At 39.6% G+C, this 22,917-nt stretch overlaps 1 protein-coding gene across 5 annotated transcripts in view; it reads left to right on the plus strand.

Moving 5' to 3' along the window:
• The window catches only part of VPS41 (VPS41 subunit of HOPS complex), a 200,089-nt gene that overhangs the window by 120,408 nt on the left and 56,764 nt on the right, over positions 1-22,917 (plus strand). For all 5 annotated transcript variants that reach the window (XM_006058820.4, XM_044946820.2, XM_044946819.2 and 2 more), the window contains 3 exons: positions 5,391-5,510; positions 6,733-6,879; positions 15,162-15,228. In XM_006058820.4, the coding sequence (XP_006058882.2) occupies positions 5,391-5,510; positions 6,733-6,879; positions 15,162-15,228 (334 nt within the window). The remainder of the gene's footprint in view (positions 1-5,390; positions 5,511-6,732; positions 6,880-15,161; positions 15,229-22,917) is intronic.

Raw genomic sequence — 22,917 nt, forward strand, 5'->3', positions numbered from 1 at the left:
TCCATAGTGTCTCAAAGAGTCAGACATGGCTGAAGCAACTGAGCACGGCACAGCACCTTCAAAGGACTTTTCAAATTTATGACAAGTTGTGCACAAGTTGTATCCTCTGACACTGAGCAAAAGGAAAGAGACCAACATTTTAGGAGTAGGACATGGCATCAGTGTACATGAGCCCTTTCTCAGAGTGTGCAGATGTATTCCTTGGATGAATCAGTCCCAGGGCCCTTTCGTTTAGATGTGTGAATGAGGGCAGATGCCTCTGTGTCTGAGATAGGGTGCTGCTGCTGCTGCTGCTGCTGCTGCTGCTAAGTCGCTTCAGTCGTGTCCGACTCTGTGCGACCCCATAGACAGGAGCCCACCAGGCTCCGCTGTCCCTGGGATTCTCTAGGCAAGAACAGTGGAGTGGGTTGCCATTTCCTTCTCCAGTGCATGAAAGTGAAAAGTGAAAGTGAAGTAACTCAGTTGTGTCTGACTCTTCGCGACCCCATGGACTGCAGCCTACCAGGCTCCTCCGTCCATGGGATTCTCCGGGGAAGAGACATTGCCAGCTAAAGACGGACCAAATGACGAGAGGATTTGGGAATTACACAGCTCCTCCCATAGCAAATACATTGTATTTTTGGACAAGGAAAGAAGGAATGACTTTTAGACCCAGGAAAAGCCTACTCAGTATCTAATATTTGTTATTCCTTGTGTGTCTAGCAAAGCATCTATAAGATTTGGTTTCTTTCCCCGATACATGTGGGGAGATGAGGAGTAAGCACATTGTTCTCAGTGAACTAGATCTAATGTGGCACCCAGGATCCCATGACTCAGAACCACTATTTGACTTAACGAAAGAATTCTCCAAAATAATGATCTTTTCTAACATATTTAAGGCTATTTGTTTAGAGATCTTCTCTTAATTTTCAAATATAAAGGTAAGGTGATGAAACTACCACTATTTGAAAGACATGAGAAAAATAATATGAATCGTGTCTAAAAGTGTAATGGAAATGAGTTAAAACAACTGGTTTACAGAAGCTAGGACAGTAGCTACCCACCCGCCCCCCTCTGCTGTTTTTGAGCACCCATCAGTGAGTCAGTGACATCAGATAGGTACTCCTGATGCCGTATCATAAAAATAACATTAAGGGACCAGCCTCTTTGCTCCTGTGGTTCGTATCAGGGCAGGGTACACAAGGTTTGTTGTAATAAGACTCTGGAAATTCAGACTGAATTCAACATTCTCTCCTTTCCTTCCTGCCCTCTGCTGGAAGTTTTCCTTGGAGCCAGAGCAGGAGACAAAGGGAGGCCGGGGCCCAGCAGCCTCAGATTCCTCCCATTGCAGAAATCACACTGACCACAGCAGAAAGGATAAAGTGGAGTGACCTTGGCTTGGGTGGGAATTGCAACAAGATTTTATTAAGAGTTTTCTAAAAGAAGTTAGTGTTTTATTTAAAAATTAGATACCATATATGTGAATTCTCACCCAAAGATAGGGGACCACAGATAGTCTTTTCACTCAGTTCCAGTGAATTTTTAATTTTGTTTTATTTCAGATTTTCCCCTAAATTATCTTGACTGTTAAAATTAGAGGATTGACTTTCATCCCCATTTCTATTAATGAAGAATAATTCATGTGTGGTATGTAGAATAATTATTAAAGAGGAATAATACAAAATCACTTGTCCTCTTTCTGGAGTGATCTCTTTGTCTTTCAGGTTTTATATATGGATACACATTCATATTTTATTTAAAAGTCATTGTATTTAATCTGTTTTGCAATCTGCTTAATATACTCTGAACATCTTTTCCTGTAAATAAATGTCCATATTTAACACACACACACACACACACAGACACCCCCCCCATGTATACACAGACATGTCCCTACCCCCAATGTCTGACCTTATCATTTTGGTTCATCTTTGTCAATTTTTCTTTCCTTTTTCCTTCACCTGTCAGTTCTGAGACCACTGCTCTACTGTTGGGGGTGTTAAAAAGAAAAAGTTTTAGTATCTAGCAGGGCAGATCACCCCCCACCCCCAAATTGCTTAATTAAAAAAAAAATTTTTTGTTGTTATCACGCATTTTCAAATGAGTCCATTGCATTTTAAAAGCTCTAGAAATAATTCCTTTGGGATTTTCTTGGGGTGTGCATGAAAACCGTAGGTTAACTTCGTAAGACTTAAGCTCTTCAGTGAGAATTCTGAGTCTTATCATCCAGGTAAACGCTGTATCTTTCCATTTGTTTTGCTCTCCTCCTCTGTCCCTCAGTAAAGTATTTTTGTTTTCCGTGTAGCTCGTACACACACATCTGTTTTCGTTCATTATTAACTTTGAGAGCTGTGGACTCACCCTTGTTTACAACTTTGATTGCATCCCCTAAAGTTTAGGTTTATACTGTCTGTATTTTCATTTTCCAAGTGCTCTGGCCGCAGTTTGATTTCCTCTTTTACCCAAGGATAGAGAGTATTTTATTTTTTTATTTCCATTTTTTTTCTCTTGTTTTGCTCTTATCCTTTGTTATTAATTTCTTGCTTTATTTTCTTGTCACCTGAGAATAAAAAGAATTATTCCCGAAGCCCTTTTCTGCTTTACGTTATGTCTCCTTCAGGTGGTGGTAGGAGTAGGAGATTTTTTCTTATTCCCTAGATAAGTTTTATTGTTTTCAAATCCTGAATTTTTCCATATTGCCAGTGTTTTCTTCTTGTGAGCTCATATTTACGAGACGTGGCTATGAAGTTGTCCATAGATTTTGTGAGAACTTGTCCAAATCTTTTACTCTGGTCAGTGGTGGGAGAGCTTTTATGTTTTCCATTTTGCTGAATTGGAACATAATTGTCTGTTGGGAAAATGGATACAAAAGAATGCATTGGGTTGGCCAAAAAGTTCATTCGGGTTTCCTGTATGATGTCACAGAAAAATCCAAACGAACTTTTTTGACCAACCTAGTAATTACTGGCGCAGCAGAGAAGTGCTGCATTTTAAAAAATAAGAGAACAAAAACAAAACTTGTTCTCTGTACTTATTAAGGCAGGTACTGCCCACCTCAGTAACGGGCACAGTTGCCCTCAGGAGGCCCCCTCCAGTCCCAGCCTGCCTGCTTTTTCCTTCCAAGCTGTTTCTCTGAGCAGCGGCCAGCATGGCAGTTCAGGTGTGCTGTTGCCAGTGCTGATCAAGGACCCTGTGTCCCTGCCTGAGATTTCCCCTGTGGCCGCCTCAGCCCCAGCCCCCACTGCACTGTGGCATCCTTCCATATACCTGACCGAGGCGGGCTCTTTCTTGTAGTGAGTCAGCTCACAGCCTTCACCAGGATCCTCCTCCTGTTATGTTTTACAGAACTTCTAATTTGAAATTGAGGGCTTATTTAATTTTCCTGACCCAGGTGCAGACTGTTGCCCTTTTAATATTCAATTGGCCATTTCCTGATGGGTATTGGTGAGGGAGACGCCTCGCCCTGCATCTCCATGCCTCTCCCACTGGCCCTCCAGCAGAGCCGCCCTTCCAACAGGTGCTGGTGGAGCTCTCCCTGGCCCCGCCCACTTCTTTTCCTGTCACCTGACTGAGGCCACTGACGTGGGGACGACAGACCTTGTGGTCTTACCAGTTCCTCATGTTGAATACAATTGTCAGTAGCTACCTGTCTTTAGTGGAGTGTGACCTGATGTATGGTAGGAGCCATACTCTCAAGCTTTCACCTCTGATCCCCAGTTTCAGACCTGTTCCATCACAAAACCCTGCACACACTCAGTGACCGCCTTAGCGCTGTTCTCTGCGTCATGACCCAGGGGAGAGGCTGAGTCACAGCTGGAGGCCGTACCTAAGGGTCGCTAACTGGAAGCAGGCAGTCTTGGTGGTGCTGAGAATTTCTTAGAACCTGGGCCAGTCAAGATGGCTTTGAAGATCACTAAGCATGTAGAAGAGATCTATCCTGTGTGTATCCGATGGGAACACAGGACCACATGTCTTGAGTAAAAGTTCTGCCTCCAGTCTCCAGTAAGGATGTTGTAAGGCTGCCTGCACTTGCATGGATGACAGAGAACTTTAAACATTTCTGGTATTTTTATGAGACTATACTCAGCTTACTTATGATGATGGCCACTTATTTAATTATAACTCCCCCTCACCTTTTTTGTGTGTGTGTGTGCCCCTCTGGCTACTGAGAAAGATATATAAAAGTATTAATAATGTGAATTTACTTTCTGTTACCTTTTTTTCTTCCTTTTTTGGAAGTGGGGTATTATCATTGAAATTGACACTTATAATAGGAATTTTTAAAAGTCCATTAAGGAATGCTTTTAAAAGATAACGTGTGTTTCAGAATTCTATGTCTAACTTACATATTTTAAGTTCTACATTGTATAAATTATATATGTTGTATGTATTGTTATATATTGTATAAAGGTCTTTTCTTACAGGATTTAAATTGGATATAGCAAGAAAAAAATTTTTGATTCCTTAATAATGTGTGATTTCTAAAAGAACTACATCTCTGTGTAGAGGGTTTGACCAGTTATTTTTGGTCATAAAATTTATTCAACATATTTTTTTGATAGGTAGCTACTCTGAAATTCCTGTAGAAGTTAAATTCTAAAGCACATTTCTCTTGTGACATGAATAATTACTCCTCGAGTCATAGTTATTTATCTTGAGTTAAATGAAAGACAGACCCTTTCTAATCATTGCAGCTGAACCTGTGGCTAATCTTATTTTCAGAGAAAAGTTCTAAAGTTTTGATTTCCCAAATTACTAAATAAATTAATTCTGATCAATTACTTGAAGAACTTTCTGTGGTAAAAATCTTTTGGCTAAATACCATACATGCATTCTTTTTTCTCTGACTTTTGGTATTTTGGTGCCATCTTGTGGCTGGACTGTGTAATAACTTCAATACTGAAACATTTTAAACAGTGTCCTCCTGGACAGGATTAGATAGACTGGGAATACTTTCCAAAATGCGAATCATGTACCACTATAAGTCTGTATTTAAAATATTGAGAGTAATTTGTTTGTTACTTGGATTTGTGGACACAGCGGGAGGAGAGGATGGGACGGATTGAGAAAGTGGTATCGACATACAGACACTATCATGTGTATAATAGATAGATAGTGGGGGGTTGCTGTGTAACACAGGAATCTCAGCCTGGTGCTCTGTGATGAGCTAGAGGGGTGGGATCGGGGGTGGGCGATGGGAGGGGCATTCAAGAGAGAGGGAATATATGTATACATATGGCTAATTCATGATGTACAGAAGAAAATAGTGCAGCATCGTAAAGCAATTATCCTCCAATTAATTATTTTTTAAATTTGTTTGTTACTTGTTGAATGTCCAGGCAAAAATAATAAGGAATTTACCATATGGCTCTTGGTTTTTAAAATTCTGTTTTTATGATATTTGCCCCTAGTTGCTGCTGTTTGAACGATCTTGGATGAGCAGATGGAAGTCTTCAGTTCTGCATGAAGGGGAAGGGAACATAAGGAGTGTGAAGTGGAGGGGCCATCTGATTGCCTGGGCCAATAATATGGTAAAAGTGCATTTCCATCTCTCTAAGCCTTGTTCAGCGCCAGAAGGATGGCCAGACCCAGAGGGCTGTGACAAAGGGTGGGGATGCCACGCCTCCCACCACCATTTCTGAAAGGTGCTCGTGGCGATTGATATCATACCCGGAAGGGTGAAGAAATTAGATTGCTTTTGGCTTTCATCAGAGAGTAATTTCCAACATATCCTGGACTCTATTTTAGAGGAAGAAACCCGAGGCATGGAGAATAGCCAAGAAAATGAAAAGGCATCTTAATAATGGAAGGGCTGCAATGGGAACATGGTTTTGAAAATACCATTTGCCTATTAGCCAAGGGCAAGTGCCAGTCGATATGAAACAAGGGCAGGATATTGCTGATTTCTTTTACTCCCAGAATAATCACTGACCCAAAATAGGCCTGCCTTTGAAAAAGTGGGTCCTAATTTTTGATGCTTCGCTTACCTCAAGTTTAGTCGATATGAGTTAGGGCGAATACAAAGTTTAAAATTACCTTTAGGACATCTGGCATAACTATAGCTTTTGGAATTTTGACGTACAATTTAGCAAATCTGTGCTATTCCTTTTTTTATTTTGCCATGCTGCAACGTCATATGAGCTCTGTTCCCTGACCAGGTATCGAACCCAAGCCCCTTGCATTTGGAAGTCCCCAGCTATTCCATTTTGCATGGTAGAAACTTCCCGGAAGCTGCTGTGCTAGTTGGGACTTTTCCTACGTCTTCTGGGTCACAGTCATGGTCAACAGATGTATGGCCTCTTGGTTTATTTTCATTTAGCTGCTTGCTCAATGTTTCTTGATTTCAGTACTTTAAAATGTCAGGTGTAGTTTTCTTTACCTAGTGGGTTTTCAGACTCAAAGCTTTTCTGAAAAGCAAATCCCATCCTTGAGGTGTAACAATACATATGTGTTTCTTGTCTGTCATTTTGGAAATGTAGTTGCTGATTCTTGTACATTTACCATTTGTGTTGCTTGTGCCATCTGCTCATAAAATCTCCTTTGCCTGAAAAGAAGGAGGTTTCCTTTTGTTCTGGGTTTTCACGGGATTCATGTGGAGTCGGAACGTTTCTGTGGTTCCCAGTGGGACCCAATAAACACTGTCAATACTTCGCAGTGCTCGTTATCACTGGTGTATAGCAGTGGCCATTATTAAATTTCCTTTCACTTTCCTTCTCTCGAGTCCAGGATGCTTAATGCTACTTTATTTTCCAGGGCGTGAAGATTTTTGACATCACCTCAAAGCAGAGAATCACGAACGTGCCCCGGGATGATATAAGTCTTCGCCCAGATATGTATCCCTGTAGCCTCTGCTGGAAGGACAATGTGACGCTGATCATTGGCTGGGGGACGTCTGTCAAGGTGTGTTTACTTGTCTTTCTCATCAGTCCATGTTGTTATAGAGCTACTGATGATGGTCCAAAGGAATGAGTTCCTGTGTGTGTGTGTGTATGTGTGTGTGTGTGGACTGTTTCTGAAGTCCTTATTAAATCTGTTATGGCATTGCCCCGAGGCATGTGGGATCTTAGTTCCCTGACCAGGGATCAGACCCGCACCCCTTGCATTGGAAGGCCAAGTCCCAACCACTGGACCTCCACGGAAGTCCAAGAATATGAGTTCTTGAATGGCTTCTCAGAGCCAAAATATTTTCACCTGCATATTATGGTCATGGCATAAGTGTGAGTTTTCAGATCTGTCCTTTCTCATGACCTTATCCATGTTCAGAATGGTGTAACCTTTCTGATCTTTTTTTAATTTCCTGTAACCCAGTAGGCCTTAACTGTTTATGGAATATGCATTGTGTTACTGGTTCACTTGGGTCCCTTTCTTTATTTTTCCTTCCATTTCCCTTAGCTTTGATCCTGAGCTTCTCCAGTAGAACTGACGGTGGGAAAAGAAGGTTGAAATGAAATCATCCTGCTTGCTCACTAGTAGTTTGGTGGAGTAAAGGCCCAGGCTTATTATGGATGATATAACTTGGGGCTGTTTTGTCACATATATCACCTGCCTTTTATATGCCTGGGTAAATGAAGCTGTTCTGCAGAACGAGGCCCAAAGTCCATTCACCTTTATTTCGTACCTAGTAGCACTTGTCTCTTATTAGGTATTTCAGAGCAAAAGTTGTTTGTTTCCCTTTAAAAATATATACCTTCGTCTAAATAAAGTAAAACTTAGCTGAGATAAAGGTGTTGTAAGAAGATATCCCAGCAGTAGCCTAATGGAAGGGCTCGGGCTGTAGAGTCACACGGACCTGGAATCCATTCCAGTTTTCCCACTGACCTTCCTGTGTGACCCTCTCTAAGCTTCACTCTCCTCATCTGCAAGATGGGAGCGCTGATAGTTCTCACATCACATATTTTGGGGCAGTTTAATGAAGAACTTAGTATAGGATCTGGCATACTGTGCGTAGGAAATGTAAGCTGTCATAGTTATGTCAGAAAATTCCAGAAAGGTCATGAAAGAGACATGGCTATTGAAAATTCCTCTGTGAAAAAGAAAGCATAAAAATTATTAATGTGGCAATTGTTATCATCAAAATAAGCATTGTTAGTTTAAGGTAGATCTAGTTATGATTCAGGTTCTTTTTCTTAGTAGAACATGTGGTAATTGTTTCCATGTGTTAAATGAACACAACAGTCACATTTAAGGTAATAGGAAGGAGGTTGTACCTCAAAGTCAAGGACAAAAGAGGGCTTCTCAGTCTCCCTATCCCAGTACTGATCCAGTAAACTGATGTTCTTGATAGTTTTTAAGTATCTTAAATAGACCAAGTGGCTTTTTCCCTTGTTTTAAAGTTGGTATTTTCTTTTCTTTTATTTTTTGGTGAAAGAAAAGGGAAACTAGCCTATTGGGACATGAAAGAAGTTCATGCTACTGGATTGCTACTGGAAATGCTTCCTCCATTAGGTGAATTATGGTCCCCAAGATAGCAATCCTGATTCCCACCACCTATAAATGTTTCTTTATATGGTAAAGAGCCGAGCAAAAAGATACGACTAACTAAGCTTCTATAGATGGGGAGATTATCCCACATTGTCTGTTGTTGTTATTCAGTCACCAAGTTGTGTCTGACTTTTTGCCTCTGCATGAACTGCAGCACCCTAAGCTCCTCTGTCCTTCACTCTCTCCCGGAGTTTGCTGAAATCATGTCCACTGAGTCAGTGAAGCCATCCAACCATCTTATCCTCTGTCACTCCCTTCTCCTTTTGCCTTCAATCTTTCCTGGCATGAAAGATTTTTCCAATGTTTTTCCAATTTTTCCAAGATTTTTCAGCTCTTTGCATCAGATGGCCAAAGTATTGCAGTTTCACCTTCAGCATCAGTCCTTCCAATGAATATTTAGGACTGATTTCCTTTAGGAATGATTGGTTTGATCTCCTTGCAGTCCAAGGAACTCTCAAGAGTCTTCTCCAACACCAAAGTTCAAAAGCATCAGTTGTTCAGCACTCAGCTTTCTTTATGGTCCAACTCTCACATCCATACATGACTACTAAAAAAGCCAGAGCTTTGACTACACGGACCTTTGTGGCAAAGTAATGTCTCTGCTTTTTAATATGCTAAGTTGTTCATAGCTTTTCTTCCAAGGAGCAAGCATCTTTTAATTTCATGGCTGCAGTCACCATCTGCAGTGATTTTGGAGCCCAAGAAAATAAAGTCTGTCACTGTTTCCATTGTTTCCCCATCTGTTTGCCATGAAGTGATGGGACTGGATGCCATGGATCTTTGTTTAATGAATGATGAGTTTTAAGCCATCTTTTTCACTCTCCTCTTTCACTTTCATCAAGAGGCTCTTTAGTTCCTCTTCAATTTCTGCCATTAGAATGGTACCATGTATATCTGAAGTTGTTGTTATATCTTCCGGCAGTCTTGATTCCAATTTGTGATTCATCCAGCCCAGCATTTTGCATGATGTACTGTGCATATAAGTTAAATAAGCAAGGTGACAATATACAGCCTTAACCTATTCCTTTCCTAATTTTGAGCCAGTCTGTTGTTCCATGCCTGGTTCTAACTGTTGCTTCTTGACCTGCATTCAGGTTTTTTAGGAGACAGGTAAGGTGGTCTGATATTCCACAATTTATTGTGATCCACTCAGTGTATCACAAAAAGACTTTAGCATAGTCAATGAAGCAGAAGTAGATGTGTTTCTTTTTGGAGAGAGGGGAGTTCCGTTCGCTTTTTCTGTGATTTAGTGAATGTTGGCAAGTCGATCTCTTGTTCCTCTGCCTTTTCTAAATCCAGCTTGCGCATCTGAAAGTTCTTGGTTTATGTACTGTTGAAGCCTAGCATATGAATGAATGCAATTGGGTGGTAGTTTGAACATTTTTTGGCATTGCCCTTCTTTGGGATTTGGATGAAAACTAACCTTTTCCAGCCCTGTGGCCACTGCTGAGTTTTGCAAATTTGCTGACATATTGAGTGCGGCACTTTAATAGCATCATCTTTCAGGATTTGAAATAGCTCAGCTGAAGCTATCTTTGTTTATAGTAATGCTTCCTAAGGCCTGGTTGACTTCACATTCCAGGATATATGGTTTTAGTTGAGTGGCCACACCATTGTGGTTATCTGGGTCATTAAGACCTTTTTTGCATAGTTCTTCTGTATATTCTTGCCACCTGTTCTTAAAATCTTCTGCTTCTATTAGGTCCATACTGTTTCTGTCCTTTATTGTGCCCATCTTTGCATGAAACGGTCTCTTGGTATCTCTTATTTTCTTGAAGAGGTCTCTAGTCTTCCCCATTCTATTGTTTTCCTTTATTTCTTTGTATTGTTCACTTAAGAAGGCTTGCTTATCTCTCTCTGCTATTCTCTGGAACTCTGTATTCAGTTGGATATATCTTTGCCTTTTCTTCTTTTCTTTTCTCTTCTTTTCTTGGCTACATGTAAGGCCTCCTCAGACAACCACTTTGCCTTCTTACATTTCTTTTTCTTGGGGGTGGTTTTGTTTACCACCTCCTGTACAATGTTACTAGCCTCCATCTGTAGTTCTTCAGGCACTCTGTCTACTAGATCTAATCCCTTGAATCTATTCATCACATCTGCTATATAATCATAAGGGGTTTGATTTAGGTCATACCTGGATGGTCTATTTTCTTCACTTTAAACCTGAATTTTGCAGTAAGGAGTTCATGATCTGAACCAGTCAGATCCAGGTCTGGTTTTTTTTTTTTTACTGCAGAAATGTACATTGATCTATCAATTCTACCTCTAGGAATTTATCCTAATGAAACAGAAGTCCAAAAGTTTTATATAGGAGCATGTTGATTGCATTATTGCTGGCATCAGAAAGAGATAGGAAGCAAAAAACTACTGTCTAAAATAGGATTGATTAAATTACAGTTCATTCATGTAATGAAATACTATGAAGATATTGAAGAATCATGTAAGGATATTTAAATAGCACATTAAACTATTTGTAGTAATTTTAAGTTAAGAAAAGTAGCTTCTCCAAAAGTGTGAATTATTAATAGTGTTCAGTTTGTTATGGGACAACGTATGATTGTTTTTTCCCTTTGGAGTTTCTGTATTTTAGAAATTTTCATGTTGTAGGTACACTCAGGGATACAGCTATAAAATAATGCAATAAATGTTGTCTAAAAGAAGTTTGTATAGGGTTAGTACTTATGACTCAGTCTTTTTTTTAAAATTAAACTGTAGTTGATTTACAGTGTTGTGTTAATTTCTGCTGTATAGCAAAGTGAGTCAGTTACACGTGTATATATATATATATACACACACACACACACACACACACATACACACACATATACACATTCTTTTTCATATTCTTTTCCATTATCATTTATCGTAGGTTACTGAACATAGTTCCCTGTGCTATACAATAGGTCCTTGTTGTTTATTCATTCTACTAACCCCAAACTTTCTATCCTTCCCTCCACTAGTCCCCTCCCCTTTGGCAACAAGTATGATAATCTCTAGGTCCATCCATGTTGCAAGTGGCATTATTTCATTCTTTTTTAGAGATGAAGAATATTCTGTTGTTTATATGTACCACATCTTCTGTATTCATTCATCTGTTGATAGACATTTGAGGCTCAGTCTTAAACTGGATGGCTGAACTATGTAAATTTTTCTCAGTTCTTATTACAAAATAGAGTACATTTCTTCAGAAAACACAGCAAAAAAAAAATTTTATAAAATATCCATAGTCTTATTATCCTAAAACATCCACAGTTAACACACATATGTGTTATGGGCTGTGTGTGTGTGTATATATATATGTATATATATATATATACACACACATGTATGTATATATATATAAAATAAATATATAAAATTTCTGTTCAAACTGTATACATATAATTTAAAATATGAGTTGGAAAACTTTCTGTAAAAGGCTGGAGGTAAAGATTTTAAACTTTAAGTGAAGTAAGTGAAAGTCGCTCAGTTATGTCTGACTCTTTGCAACCCCAGAATTCTTCAGGCCAGAATACTGGAGTGGTTAGCCTTTCCCTTCTCCAGGGGATCTTCCTGACCCAGGGATTTAACCCAGGTCTCCAGCATTGCAGGCAGATTCTTTACCAGCTGAACTATAAGGGAAGTCCAAGAATACTAGAGTGGGTAGCCTATACCTTCTCCAGCGGATCTTCCTGACCCAGGAATCGAACTGGGATCTCCTGCATTGCAGGTGGATTCTTTACCAACTGAGCTACCAAGGAAGCCCTTTGCCTGCTACATATTGTTTTTGTCAAGCACTTTTCTTTTTATTTGTTTTTCCTTCCCAGTCTCCCTCCTCTCCTTTTCACTTTTTCAAACCTTCAAAAATCTAAAAATTATTTTCAGCTTCAGATCAGTCGCTCAGTTGTGTCTGACTCTTTGAGACCCCATGAACTGCAGCATGCCAGGCCTCCCTGTCCATCACCAACTCCCAGAGTCCACCCAAACCCATGTCCATTGCGTCAGTGATGCCATCCAACCATCTCATCCTCTGTCGTCCCCTTCTCCTCCCACCCTCAATCTTTACTGGCATCAGGGTCTTTTCAAATGAGTCAGATCTTTGCATCAGATGGCCAAAGTATTGGAGTTTCATCTTCAACATCAGTCCTTCCAATGAACACCCAGGACTGATCTCCTTTAGGATGAACTGGTTGGATCTCCTTGCAGTCCAATGGACTCTCAAGAGTCTTCTCCAGCACCACAGTTCAAAAGCATCAATTCTTCAGCACTCAGCCCTCTTTACAGTCCAACTCTCATATCCATACATGACCACTGGAAAAACCATAGCCTTGACTAGACGGACCTTTGTTGGCAAAGTAATGTCTCTGCTTTTTAATATGCTGTCTAGGTTGGTCATAACTTTCCTTCCAAGGAGTAAGCGTCTTTTAATTTCATGGCTGCAGTCACCATCTGCAGTGATTTTGGAGCCCAGAAAAATAAAGTCTGACACTGTTTCCACTGTTTCCCCATCTATTTGCCATGAAGTGATGGGACTGGATGCCATGATCTTAGTTTACTGAATGTTGAGCTTTAAGCCAACTTTTTCACTCTCCTCTTTCACTTTCATCAGAGGCTCTTTAGTTCCTCTTCACTTTCTGCCGTAAGGGTGCTGTCATCTGCATATCTGAGGTTATTGATATTTCTCCCGGCAATCTTGATTCCAGCTTGTGCTTCTTCCAGCCCAGCGTTTCTCATGACGTACTCTGCATATAAGTTAAATAAGCAGGATGACAATATACAGCCTTGACATACTCCTTGTCCTATTTGGAACCAGTCTGTTGTTCCATGTCCAGTTCTAGCTGTTGCTTCCTGACCTGCATACAGGTTTCTAAAGAGGCAGTCAGGTGGTCTGATATTCCCATCTCTCTCAGAATTTTCCAAAGTTTATTGTGATCCACACAGTCAAAGGCTTTGGCATAGTCAATAAAGCAGAAATAGATGTTTTTCTGGAACTCTCTTGCTTTTTCTATGATCCAGTGGATGTTGGCAATTTGATCTCTGGTTCTTCTGCCTTTTCTAAAACCAGCTTGAACATCTGGAAGTTCACGGTTCATGTATTGCTGAAGCTTGGCTTGGAGAATTTTAAGCATTACTTTACTAGCGTGTGAGATGAGTGCAATTGTTTGGTAGTTTGAGCATTCTTTTGCATTGACTTTCTTTGGGATTGGAATGAAAACTGACCTTTTGCAGTCCTGTGGCCACTGCTGATTTTTCCAAATTTGCTGGCATATTGAGTGCAGCACTTTCACAGCATCATCTTTCAGGATTTGGAATAGTTCAACTGGAATTCCAACACCTCCACTAGCTTTGTTTGTAGTGATGCTTCCTAAGGCCCACTTATCTTCATATTCCAGGATGTCTGGCTCTAGGTGAGTGATCACACCATCGTGATTATCTTGGTCGTGAAGATCATTTTTGTACAGTTCTTCTGTGTATTCTTACCACCTCTTCTTAATATCTTTGCTTCTGTTAGATCCATACCATTTCTGTCCTTTATTGAGCCCATTTGCATGAAATGTTCCCTTGGGATCTCTAATTTTCTTAAGGAGATCTCTAGTCTTTCCCATTCTATTGTTTTCCTCTATTTCTTTGCATTGATCGCTGAGGAAGGCTTTCATATCTCTCCTTGCTGTTCTTTGGAACTCGGCATTCAAATGGGTATATCTTTCCTTTTCTCCTTTGCTTTTCACTTCTCTTCTTTTCACAGCTATTTGTAAGGCCTCCTCAGACAGCCATTTTGCTTTTTTGCATTTCTTTTTCTTAGGGATGGTCTTGATTCCTCTCTCCTGTACAGTGTCACATGCCTCCATCCATAGTTCATCAGGCACTCTATCAGATCTAGTCCTTTAAATCTATTTCTCACTTCCACTGTATAGTCATTTTCAGCTTACAAGCCGTAAAAAAATAGACCAGAGGCTGGGCTGTCGTTACCATCCCTGATTTAAATTATGTAGTACATGTATTTTAATGAGCTTGAGAGAAGAAGAGCATGTGACACTTTTGGAAAGTATTATTTAGCAACAGTGAAATAAATTACTAAAATGTGATCAGAAACACTAGACTTATATGGGTGTTGCCCAGACTAGCCATTGGGCATTTGGGGCTCTGTGCTTTTGCTGGAGTTTTATTTGGATGATGGTTGAAGGAGTCTGTCAATAGAGTTTCAGAAAATGGGTCATTGGAAACATGTTAAAACTATATCCACTTCCTTCTTTTCTGTCCCTGAATAAAACGTTATTGGAGAATAATATCTCTGGGACCTGGCACCATGAGAGTAGGGCTCCTCGGGTGGCTCAGTGGTAAAGAATCTGCCTGCCAATGCAGAAGACAAGAAATGTGGGTTCCATCCCTGGGCTGGGAAGATCCCCTGGAGTAGGAAATGGTAACCTGCTCCAGTATTCTTGCCTGGAGAATTCCATGGACAGTGGAGCCTGGGGGCTACAGTCCATGAGGTCACAAAGAGTAGGATGTACCTAAGCAACTGAGCACACCATGTTGGAGGATATAAGTAAAGGTTGCTGTATGTCATTGAAATTAATTTCTATCACTTAAGTCATAGGGTAGGATGTGTGCATCCTGTCTTCAGTGCTACATGGCTAGTTTAGCAAAGTACCATATAGTGAATGAGATGTGATGAGTTTTCTATCACATGAATAAAAATGACCTTTGGCTTTCCTTTCTAGATATGCTCGGTGAAGGAACGGCACGCCAGTGAAATGAGGGACTTGCCAAGTCGATATGTTGAAATAGGTATGCCTTCTGTGGTATAAACCTTCAAAAGAGAATCCATGTTATGAGGGGGGTACCTAAGGCCATGTTCTTCAGGGCTCACCATTAGCACCTTGATGAAATAAATCAAGAAGCTTTTGAGTTTCGAAACTTGGCTGTAGAGACCTTTTGTCCTAACTCTATTTCAAGTTTTTAACAATAATTTTGTTGTTGGCTTTGACGTTAAATAAACATGGGTTTGGGGTTCTGGTTCTATTATTTAAACTACGTACACTTTGGACAGATGTCCACATGCCTCAATATTCTCATCTATGAAATGCGGAAAAGAATATGCATCCCATAGGTTGCTTCTGAAAATTCTAAGAGTCCGTGCACAGCTCATAACACAGTACTCACACTTGGTCCTGATTCCTTATGCCTTCTAAATATTTACTTTCTTCATCACTGGTCTGGTCCAAGCTGCCATGGTCTTTTGTCTGGATCACTGCAGCAGACCCTTAACTGGTTCATCTCTTTCCACCATGAATTACTGTGCACTAGTCCCCCCCACTGCAGTCAAAGTACAGATCAGACAGTGTCACCACGCTTCAGTCCCTTCCCAGTGTTCTTAGGTAAAGGTGAGACTCCTTAAGTTGACCATGGGAATCTGCACTGGCACTCACCTGCCTTCCTAACTTCAGCTCACAACAAGCGTCTCTTTGGTCTCTGTGTTCCAGCCACACTGGCTTTCTTCCGCCCACCCGTGCTGCTTCTGTGCTTCTTCCCATCTCTCTAGAATGTTCGTCTTGCCTCCTTTTGCTTATGTATCCCTTATCACCTTTAATTAAACCTCAGCTCAAATGTTGCTTTCCTGGGAAAGCCCACTGGCCATCCCTCAGCAGGTCACATCCCCCTGTGATGGACATGTAGCATTTCCCTTTTTGGATGTTGTTTGAGTTGCAGTGATCATGTGATTATTTGGTGCATTTCTGTCTCTTCCATCAGAGTGTAACCTCCTTGTTTTTGCTTAGTGTTTGTTTCTCAGGGACCTGGCACCATGCATGACACATGGTAGGTAGAAAGTAATACTAGGTTGAATAAATCAGACTCTGGGAAACAAGTATTCAGGAAAAGTATGCCAAGGAGGCTATGCCACTACTTTTATAACTTAAGTTTTATGACCTAGTGCCAAAGTTATTCATACAGAAAAAGTGAAAACTGACTGATATTTGTCAATTAAACAAATAGAATAAAAACTCTTTTTGTATTATTTAGTACTGAACAACAGAAGACAGAGTTTTGTGGCAAAAAAGGGTTTGCCATGTTATGTGTCAGGTAAATAGTTTGTTTACTCATTTGGATGGGAGAGGAGTAATATACATTTGATGGGTTGTCATAAACAGGGAGAAGCTGAGCTAAATCATTTGCAGAAGACTGTATTTCTACAAACAAAGATATTCCCACCTGGCTAATATGTAACATTTAAATATTTTATACTTAAAGTCATAGATTGGTGGTAGGGTTTTGATCATTGTAGTTGTGGTTTGCCTTAGAAGGATAAATGAATATATAAATTCACAGTTTGGATTGCTTGGGGTATGGACAGAATAGGCGTATGCAGAATATAATGGTACTGAGAAAAACTGAGTAACCTGATAAAAAGGCAGAACTAGAAGATAAAGACAGTTATTTCAGTCTCTCTTCTGTCCTGTCTTTCCTGTGCCCACCAGTGAAAAACCTGAAAGTCTCAATGCTGTGTCCCGAGAGATAAGTATTAGAATATTTTAAATGCAGGTAGATAGAAAAGGGCAATAACTGGGAATTTGAGGATGTAAAAATTGCCTGGAAGGCATGAAAATGTAGCAGCGCCATCTTTTCTCCTTACTTGGGGTTACTGCTCAAGCACTAGCCATGGGCTGTTGCGCTAGTGTACTGTCTGCCTTAGTCCACTGTACCCCGCAGCAGCCCTTTGGAGGGCAGGTGGCAGTCATCTTATTCTATAGATGAAAAAACTGAGGCTCATGGTGGTAAATAACTCATCAAGATCTTATTGCCGTGCCATTAAAATGGATAGACTCTAACCCCACAGAATGACCAAGCAAGGAGGCCAGGCAGTTTGCCGAATTCCTGTCTGATCTCGATAAGTACTTTAATGTCCCTGAGCTAGACTTCCTTCGCTTGTAAATTGGAGATTAGGGACGTAGTGGCCCAGACTTCCACTGCAGGGGGCACAGGTTCTGTCCATGGTCTGGAAAATAGATCCTATGTGCCTCATGGTGTGGCCAAAAGAAATTTTTTTTTAGTAAAAAATAAAAAGAAATAAAATGGAGATGATGAGACCTACCATTCCAGATGGCTGGGAGAATTAGGTGTGATGTAAGGAAAGTCTGCAACACACTCCGTGGCATACAGTAGATGCTCAGTGAACCACAGTGGTTATCATCACTGTGCAGACTTTCATCCCAGCTCCTCAACTGCTAATAGCTAGAGCCCTGGGATCACATTATTAAAGTGTAGTTCCTCTGTACTACAATTTCCGTGAAATAGACCGTCTGTGGGTACCAACAATATCACATTACAGACATTTTACTACTATGGTTAGTGGTTAAGTACCATTTTTTTCCCCTCTTGAGAGCAAACCTTTAAGAATATAAACCATTTCCACAGCAGGAGGCAAAGTGGTTTGGATAAGACTCCTTGACTAGGATTAAGGAAAAGAGAAATATTAGCGGGTTTGGATTACAATTTGCTTTAGCCCTAGACATTATAAGCCACTGTTCTGTACTAAATGAGGTGAAAATGGCATCGAGATGAAAGAAATGTCTGTGGCTGTACATTTCTTAGAAGCCAGATGTTTATAGCTCTTCCTTACAAGGCAGAATCTCAAAAACAATGTAGAAGTTATTCCTCTCAATAAGATATTAATGTATTCTTGTAAGCAAAAGATAATATTGATAGTAAATATGAAGCTTACTGGCCAGTCTCGAACCCATGAAGACGTAAGATTACTTAAGACTTTTTAAATGTCATTTATTCTTCCATATTACATTGTTAAAAATAAAATATGTTGTGGTCCATGACTGCTTTACTTATTTTAACTTAACTTGGTTATCTTGTCACGGGACTCCCTAACCCTCTGGTACTTTTCATAATAAAATGTTGGGGGAAAATATTCAGTACAGAAGAATTAGTAGATTATAATCAAACTGAATTCTAACAGAGCAGAAAACCATACTGGGCTAGATCCTTAAGCACAAATACCCTGAACTGTCCTGATTCTCATTGAGATTTAGACACAGAGATGAAACTTTTCACCAAAGTCATCCTTGGTCCTAATGGAATGGTAATTGGGAGCTGATAATATGTTTTTGGGAAATGAATCCAATATTGATGTGTCATTTGGGGGGCATCTCCTGTCAGGGGCAGATAATTTACATGCAAGGAATTAACGATTAACTCCCTAGTCTTGATCTCGTGTGGAAATTTGTTTCAAAAAAATAACAAGGGAAAATCTATATGGGAAGCTATGTAGAATGAGAGGAGCCAGGAAGATAGGGAGGAGAAAAGCAAGGGACATCTTTTTCACTTTAATTAAACAGAGTCCATATCTTTAGTTGACTATATGCTGTGGCTCTGTTTAGTATATTGTTCTGTTTGCAGCCTCTTGATTGGGAAAACGGTGATTTGGAAATTGAAGGGCTTTTTGCATGACATAAGAGAGCTGTGAAATTAATACCCTTCTTAGATCTGTCTCTGTCTCCAGCCACCTGTTAGCATTCTGACCCAGACACACAGGTTCCAGCAGTGGGACAGTTCTGTGCACAAGAGTAACAAGGGTTATCTCCATGTCACAGTCTCAGCAGGAATCAGGATAGTTCAGGGTGTTTTGCTTACGGGTTTAACTCTGTGTGGTTTTCTGTTCTCTTAGAATTTAGTTCGATTCTATCTATTAATTCTTCTCTTCTGCCTTAATTTTTTCCCAACAGTTTATTATGACAATTATTAAACATACAAAAAGTAAAGAATTTCACTGTGGGTTCCTATTTACTCACCTCCTCGATTCTGCAATTAAGGTTTTATTGTGCTTGTTTTATTACATGTCTGTTCCTCTGTCCATTCCCCCTCTTCTTCTCACTCAGTGCTGGAGGCTCAAATGTTTGTTGCAAGTAGAATGAATAAATTTTATTTGCAGTAAGGAGTGGTAAGAAATCTGAAGCACCTGAAGTAAGAAGTGTATTTTGTTCATTTTATAATCCCCACCACCAGGCACATGCTGCATGCATTACAAACAGAATTTCATTTAATCTTCATGATGATTCCAGTGGAAGGGGTTGTTACACCATTGTACAGGTGAAGAGGCTGAGATTCAGAGGGATCAAGTAACCTGCTTAAGATGATGACTTCAAAAGTAGAGAAGGCAGCATCTGAACCCAGATAAGCCTAGTTTCAAAGCTGTTGCCTCTAACTACTGTGCCATGCTTTCTTCCCTGCATGCCTTCCGCCTAACCCCTGCCCTCATTTGCAGCCAGAGTAACTGATGAAAAGCAGTTTGCTCTGGGCACTCAGATATAAACCATGGGGTAGAAATTCTATGAAGACTCTTTAAATATGCCCGTGAGGATGTCTGCTTACCTGTTCTTCAAATAGCCAGATAAAATGGAAATGCAGTACATTTGTTTTTGTTTTATTTGGCTTCAGTGAAGTGTCTCATTTAGAAAGCAGAAATGTTATTTTCCCTTATTGCATTCTGGGACTGACAGCCATTCATTATTTTCTCAGAGAACTCTAGAACCTAGCTGCCTTGCATGGCTGTCAAAATTGTTTCTGAGGAAAGGGAATCACATCCAGACTGGGATGTGATTCTTGCAGCCCTTTGAAAAAGAGGAAAAGCTCTTATGTGCGCTTTCCTAGTGTTCGACATAAGTTTAGTTGGTGCATCAAGGTAGTTTTGGAAACTTTTGAGGGGGTGCAGGTGATTAGGTCTCTGAATTTTTTTATTTTGTTATGGTAAAAACACTTCACATGAGATCTACTGTCTTAAATTTTTTAAGGGTATGATGCATTGTCATTGCTGATGCATATAATGTTGTACAGCAGATTTCAAACTTAATTCATCTTGCTTAACTGAAACTTTATGTCTGTTGATCAGCAACTCCCCATTTCCCCTCCCTAGCCCTTGCAACCACCACTTTCCTCTTTGATTCTGTGATTTTGACTATTTTAGGTACGTCATACAAGTGGAATCATGTAATATTTGTCTTTCTGTGACTGGCTTATATCACTTAGCATAATATGCTCAGAGTTCATCCACGTTGTTGCATGTTGTTGCAAAATTTTCTCTTTTTTTGAGGCTGAATGGTATTCCATCTTTAAGCATTGCTCTGTGGATAGACATTGGGTTGATTCCATATCTTGACTATTGTAAATAGTGCTGCTATGATCGTGGGAGTGCTAATGTCTCTTCAAGATCCTGATTTCAGTTCTTTTGGATTGATACCCAGAAGGATGTTGCTGGAACATATGGTGGTTCTATCTGAAACTTTTTTTGAGGAAACTCCATACTCTTTTTCATAATGGTTTTACACTTTGCATTTCAACCAACTTTCTCCACATCTGTACCAACACTTGTTTTTGTTTTTTTTTTGAAAATAGCCCTTTTACAACTTAAAGTATAACTATTTGGTTTGAACCTTTTGACCCAAGTTCTTCGAACATCCCCTTGTCTATGGTGTAAGTAGTGTGTGGTCAGCTTCTCATTAAATCACTCAGCATTGGTGTTTCTTTGGGAGTTCTGGAGTTTAGTATATGAGATAATCACATCTGCTTAGCTTTGATCACAGTGATCACAGTGTGTACTGAATATTGATTCGAAAATATGAAATTAAATTGAAGGCTAAACTTGTCTTAAATGGCTTTGACCTATGTGTAATATTGGTTCCTGATTTGGATGTTTTAGTAATTTTGTCCTTTAGCCATTCCCTTCTGTTTCACTCCCCTATATTAGACCTTGTCCGTAACTTGCTGACATAAAGCATAGTAAAGTCACTTTTGCTTTAGTGCATCAGCTTCATATCAATCCTGAGGATATTGAAATGTGATTTCCAAATATATTTTCTTAGATCAGTGGTCACGTTGACAGAGTGTCCAAATTTCTCAGAGTCTGTGGACATTATATCCAGTTATGAAATACTAATACCTGGTGACTAAAGGGTCAGAGTCTCTTGGGAATAAGGAACTATCATAATGGGACCTTGATGCTTTTCATATGTAAATATAAGACAATGGAAGATAATTGTTCTTATTGATAAATTGCTTAAAATTTTCTTTCTTTTTTGAAGAATCATAGAAACCAAAATTTATAGAAAGGTATGTCCCTGGTGGTCCAGTGGTTAAGACTGCACCTTCCAATGCAGGGGCTGTGGGTTCAATCTCTGGTCAGGGAGCTAAGACCTCTCACATGCCTTGGGGCCAAAAAACCAAAGCGTAGAACAGAAGCAGTATTGTAACAAAGTCAATAAAGACTATAGAGTCCACATTAAAAAAAAAAAAAAAGCTTTAAATAAAATTATAGGATATCACTTTATTTAGTTTCAGTGAAGATCCCGAATCCTTCTAGGTCACATCTAGCTAATGGGCATTTTGCACCAGCAAAGGGAAAACAAGAACCCAAAATAAAAGTCAGCACATGTTCTCTGTGCTTCAGTGCACGGAAAATGCCAAAGAAGGGCTTGGCACCCTTGCTGCATGCAGCAGAAGTGGCAGCAAGTTGTCAGACCCCTCACTTTTCCCGTTCCAGCTAACATAGTGCACTTTTGCCCTTAACACCTCTGTGGGCTTGTTTATGTTTTCTAGTGTGACTTATATCTGGGAAAAGTAAGAGTTCAAATTCCTGCTTTTACTGCCTTCTACTTAAGTGACCTTAGTCAAGTTACTTATCATCCCTGAGCTTCAAGTTGCTTTTAAGATAACTATAAAGTTATCATGGTGAAAAAAGATCATGTTTGTAATATATTCAGCATCCTGCTTGTCAGCAATGTTCATTAAATGGAAGCTATTATTAATATGACTGTTCTATTTTGTTAGTGAGAGAGAACAACAGTAGTTTCTTTTAGTAGTCAGAAGACTAAAACATTCGTGTTTCATAAAGTCAGTTGAAAGAGAATGGGGGGAAAGATATAAATAAGGATTTACTAAATTATTCTGAAAAGGTTAATACATCTCATAAGACAGCTCATAGGTACACATAATAAGACTATTTATTATTCTTTAGGGTTGAAGACGATATTATTGAGATAAGCTAGCTGTGAATTATTTGGAGGATGATCTTTTTATCCAGACCCAAATAAAATCTTGATTTTTATTTTTCACAATCTAATACACATTAGTTTTTAATATTTTTTTAAAAGAAGTTTTTTTCATGAAAATTTTTGGAATGAACATTTAATGAAATGTTGTTCTCTCACATATAACCACCATTTCTGCCCTAAACAGGCATATATAGTCATGATAATTGCTATTGTTTCCATGCCCATCTCCTCCCCTCTGGGAATAAATTGTCCTGCTCTGTACTCTTTGTTGCTTTACACCTATTTCCATTCTTGCGTAGCACATGGAATTTTAATTATTTCTTCAGCTTCTAGACTCACAGTCTCTTTTAAGTCAGAGGCAAACTCATCTTCCTCATGTTTCTAGAAGAGTATCTTCTTGTGCTCAGTAATTCCTTATTGAATT

The sequence above is a fragment of the Bubalus bubalis genome, chromosome 8, assembly GCF_019923935.1.
Source record: "Bubalus bubalis isolate 160015118507 breed Murrah chromosome 8, NDDB_SH_1, whole genome shotgun sequence".
Classification (NCBI taxonomy): Eukaryota; Metazoa; Chordata; class Mammalia; order Artiodactyla; family Bovidae; genus Bubalus; species Bubalus bubalis.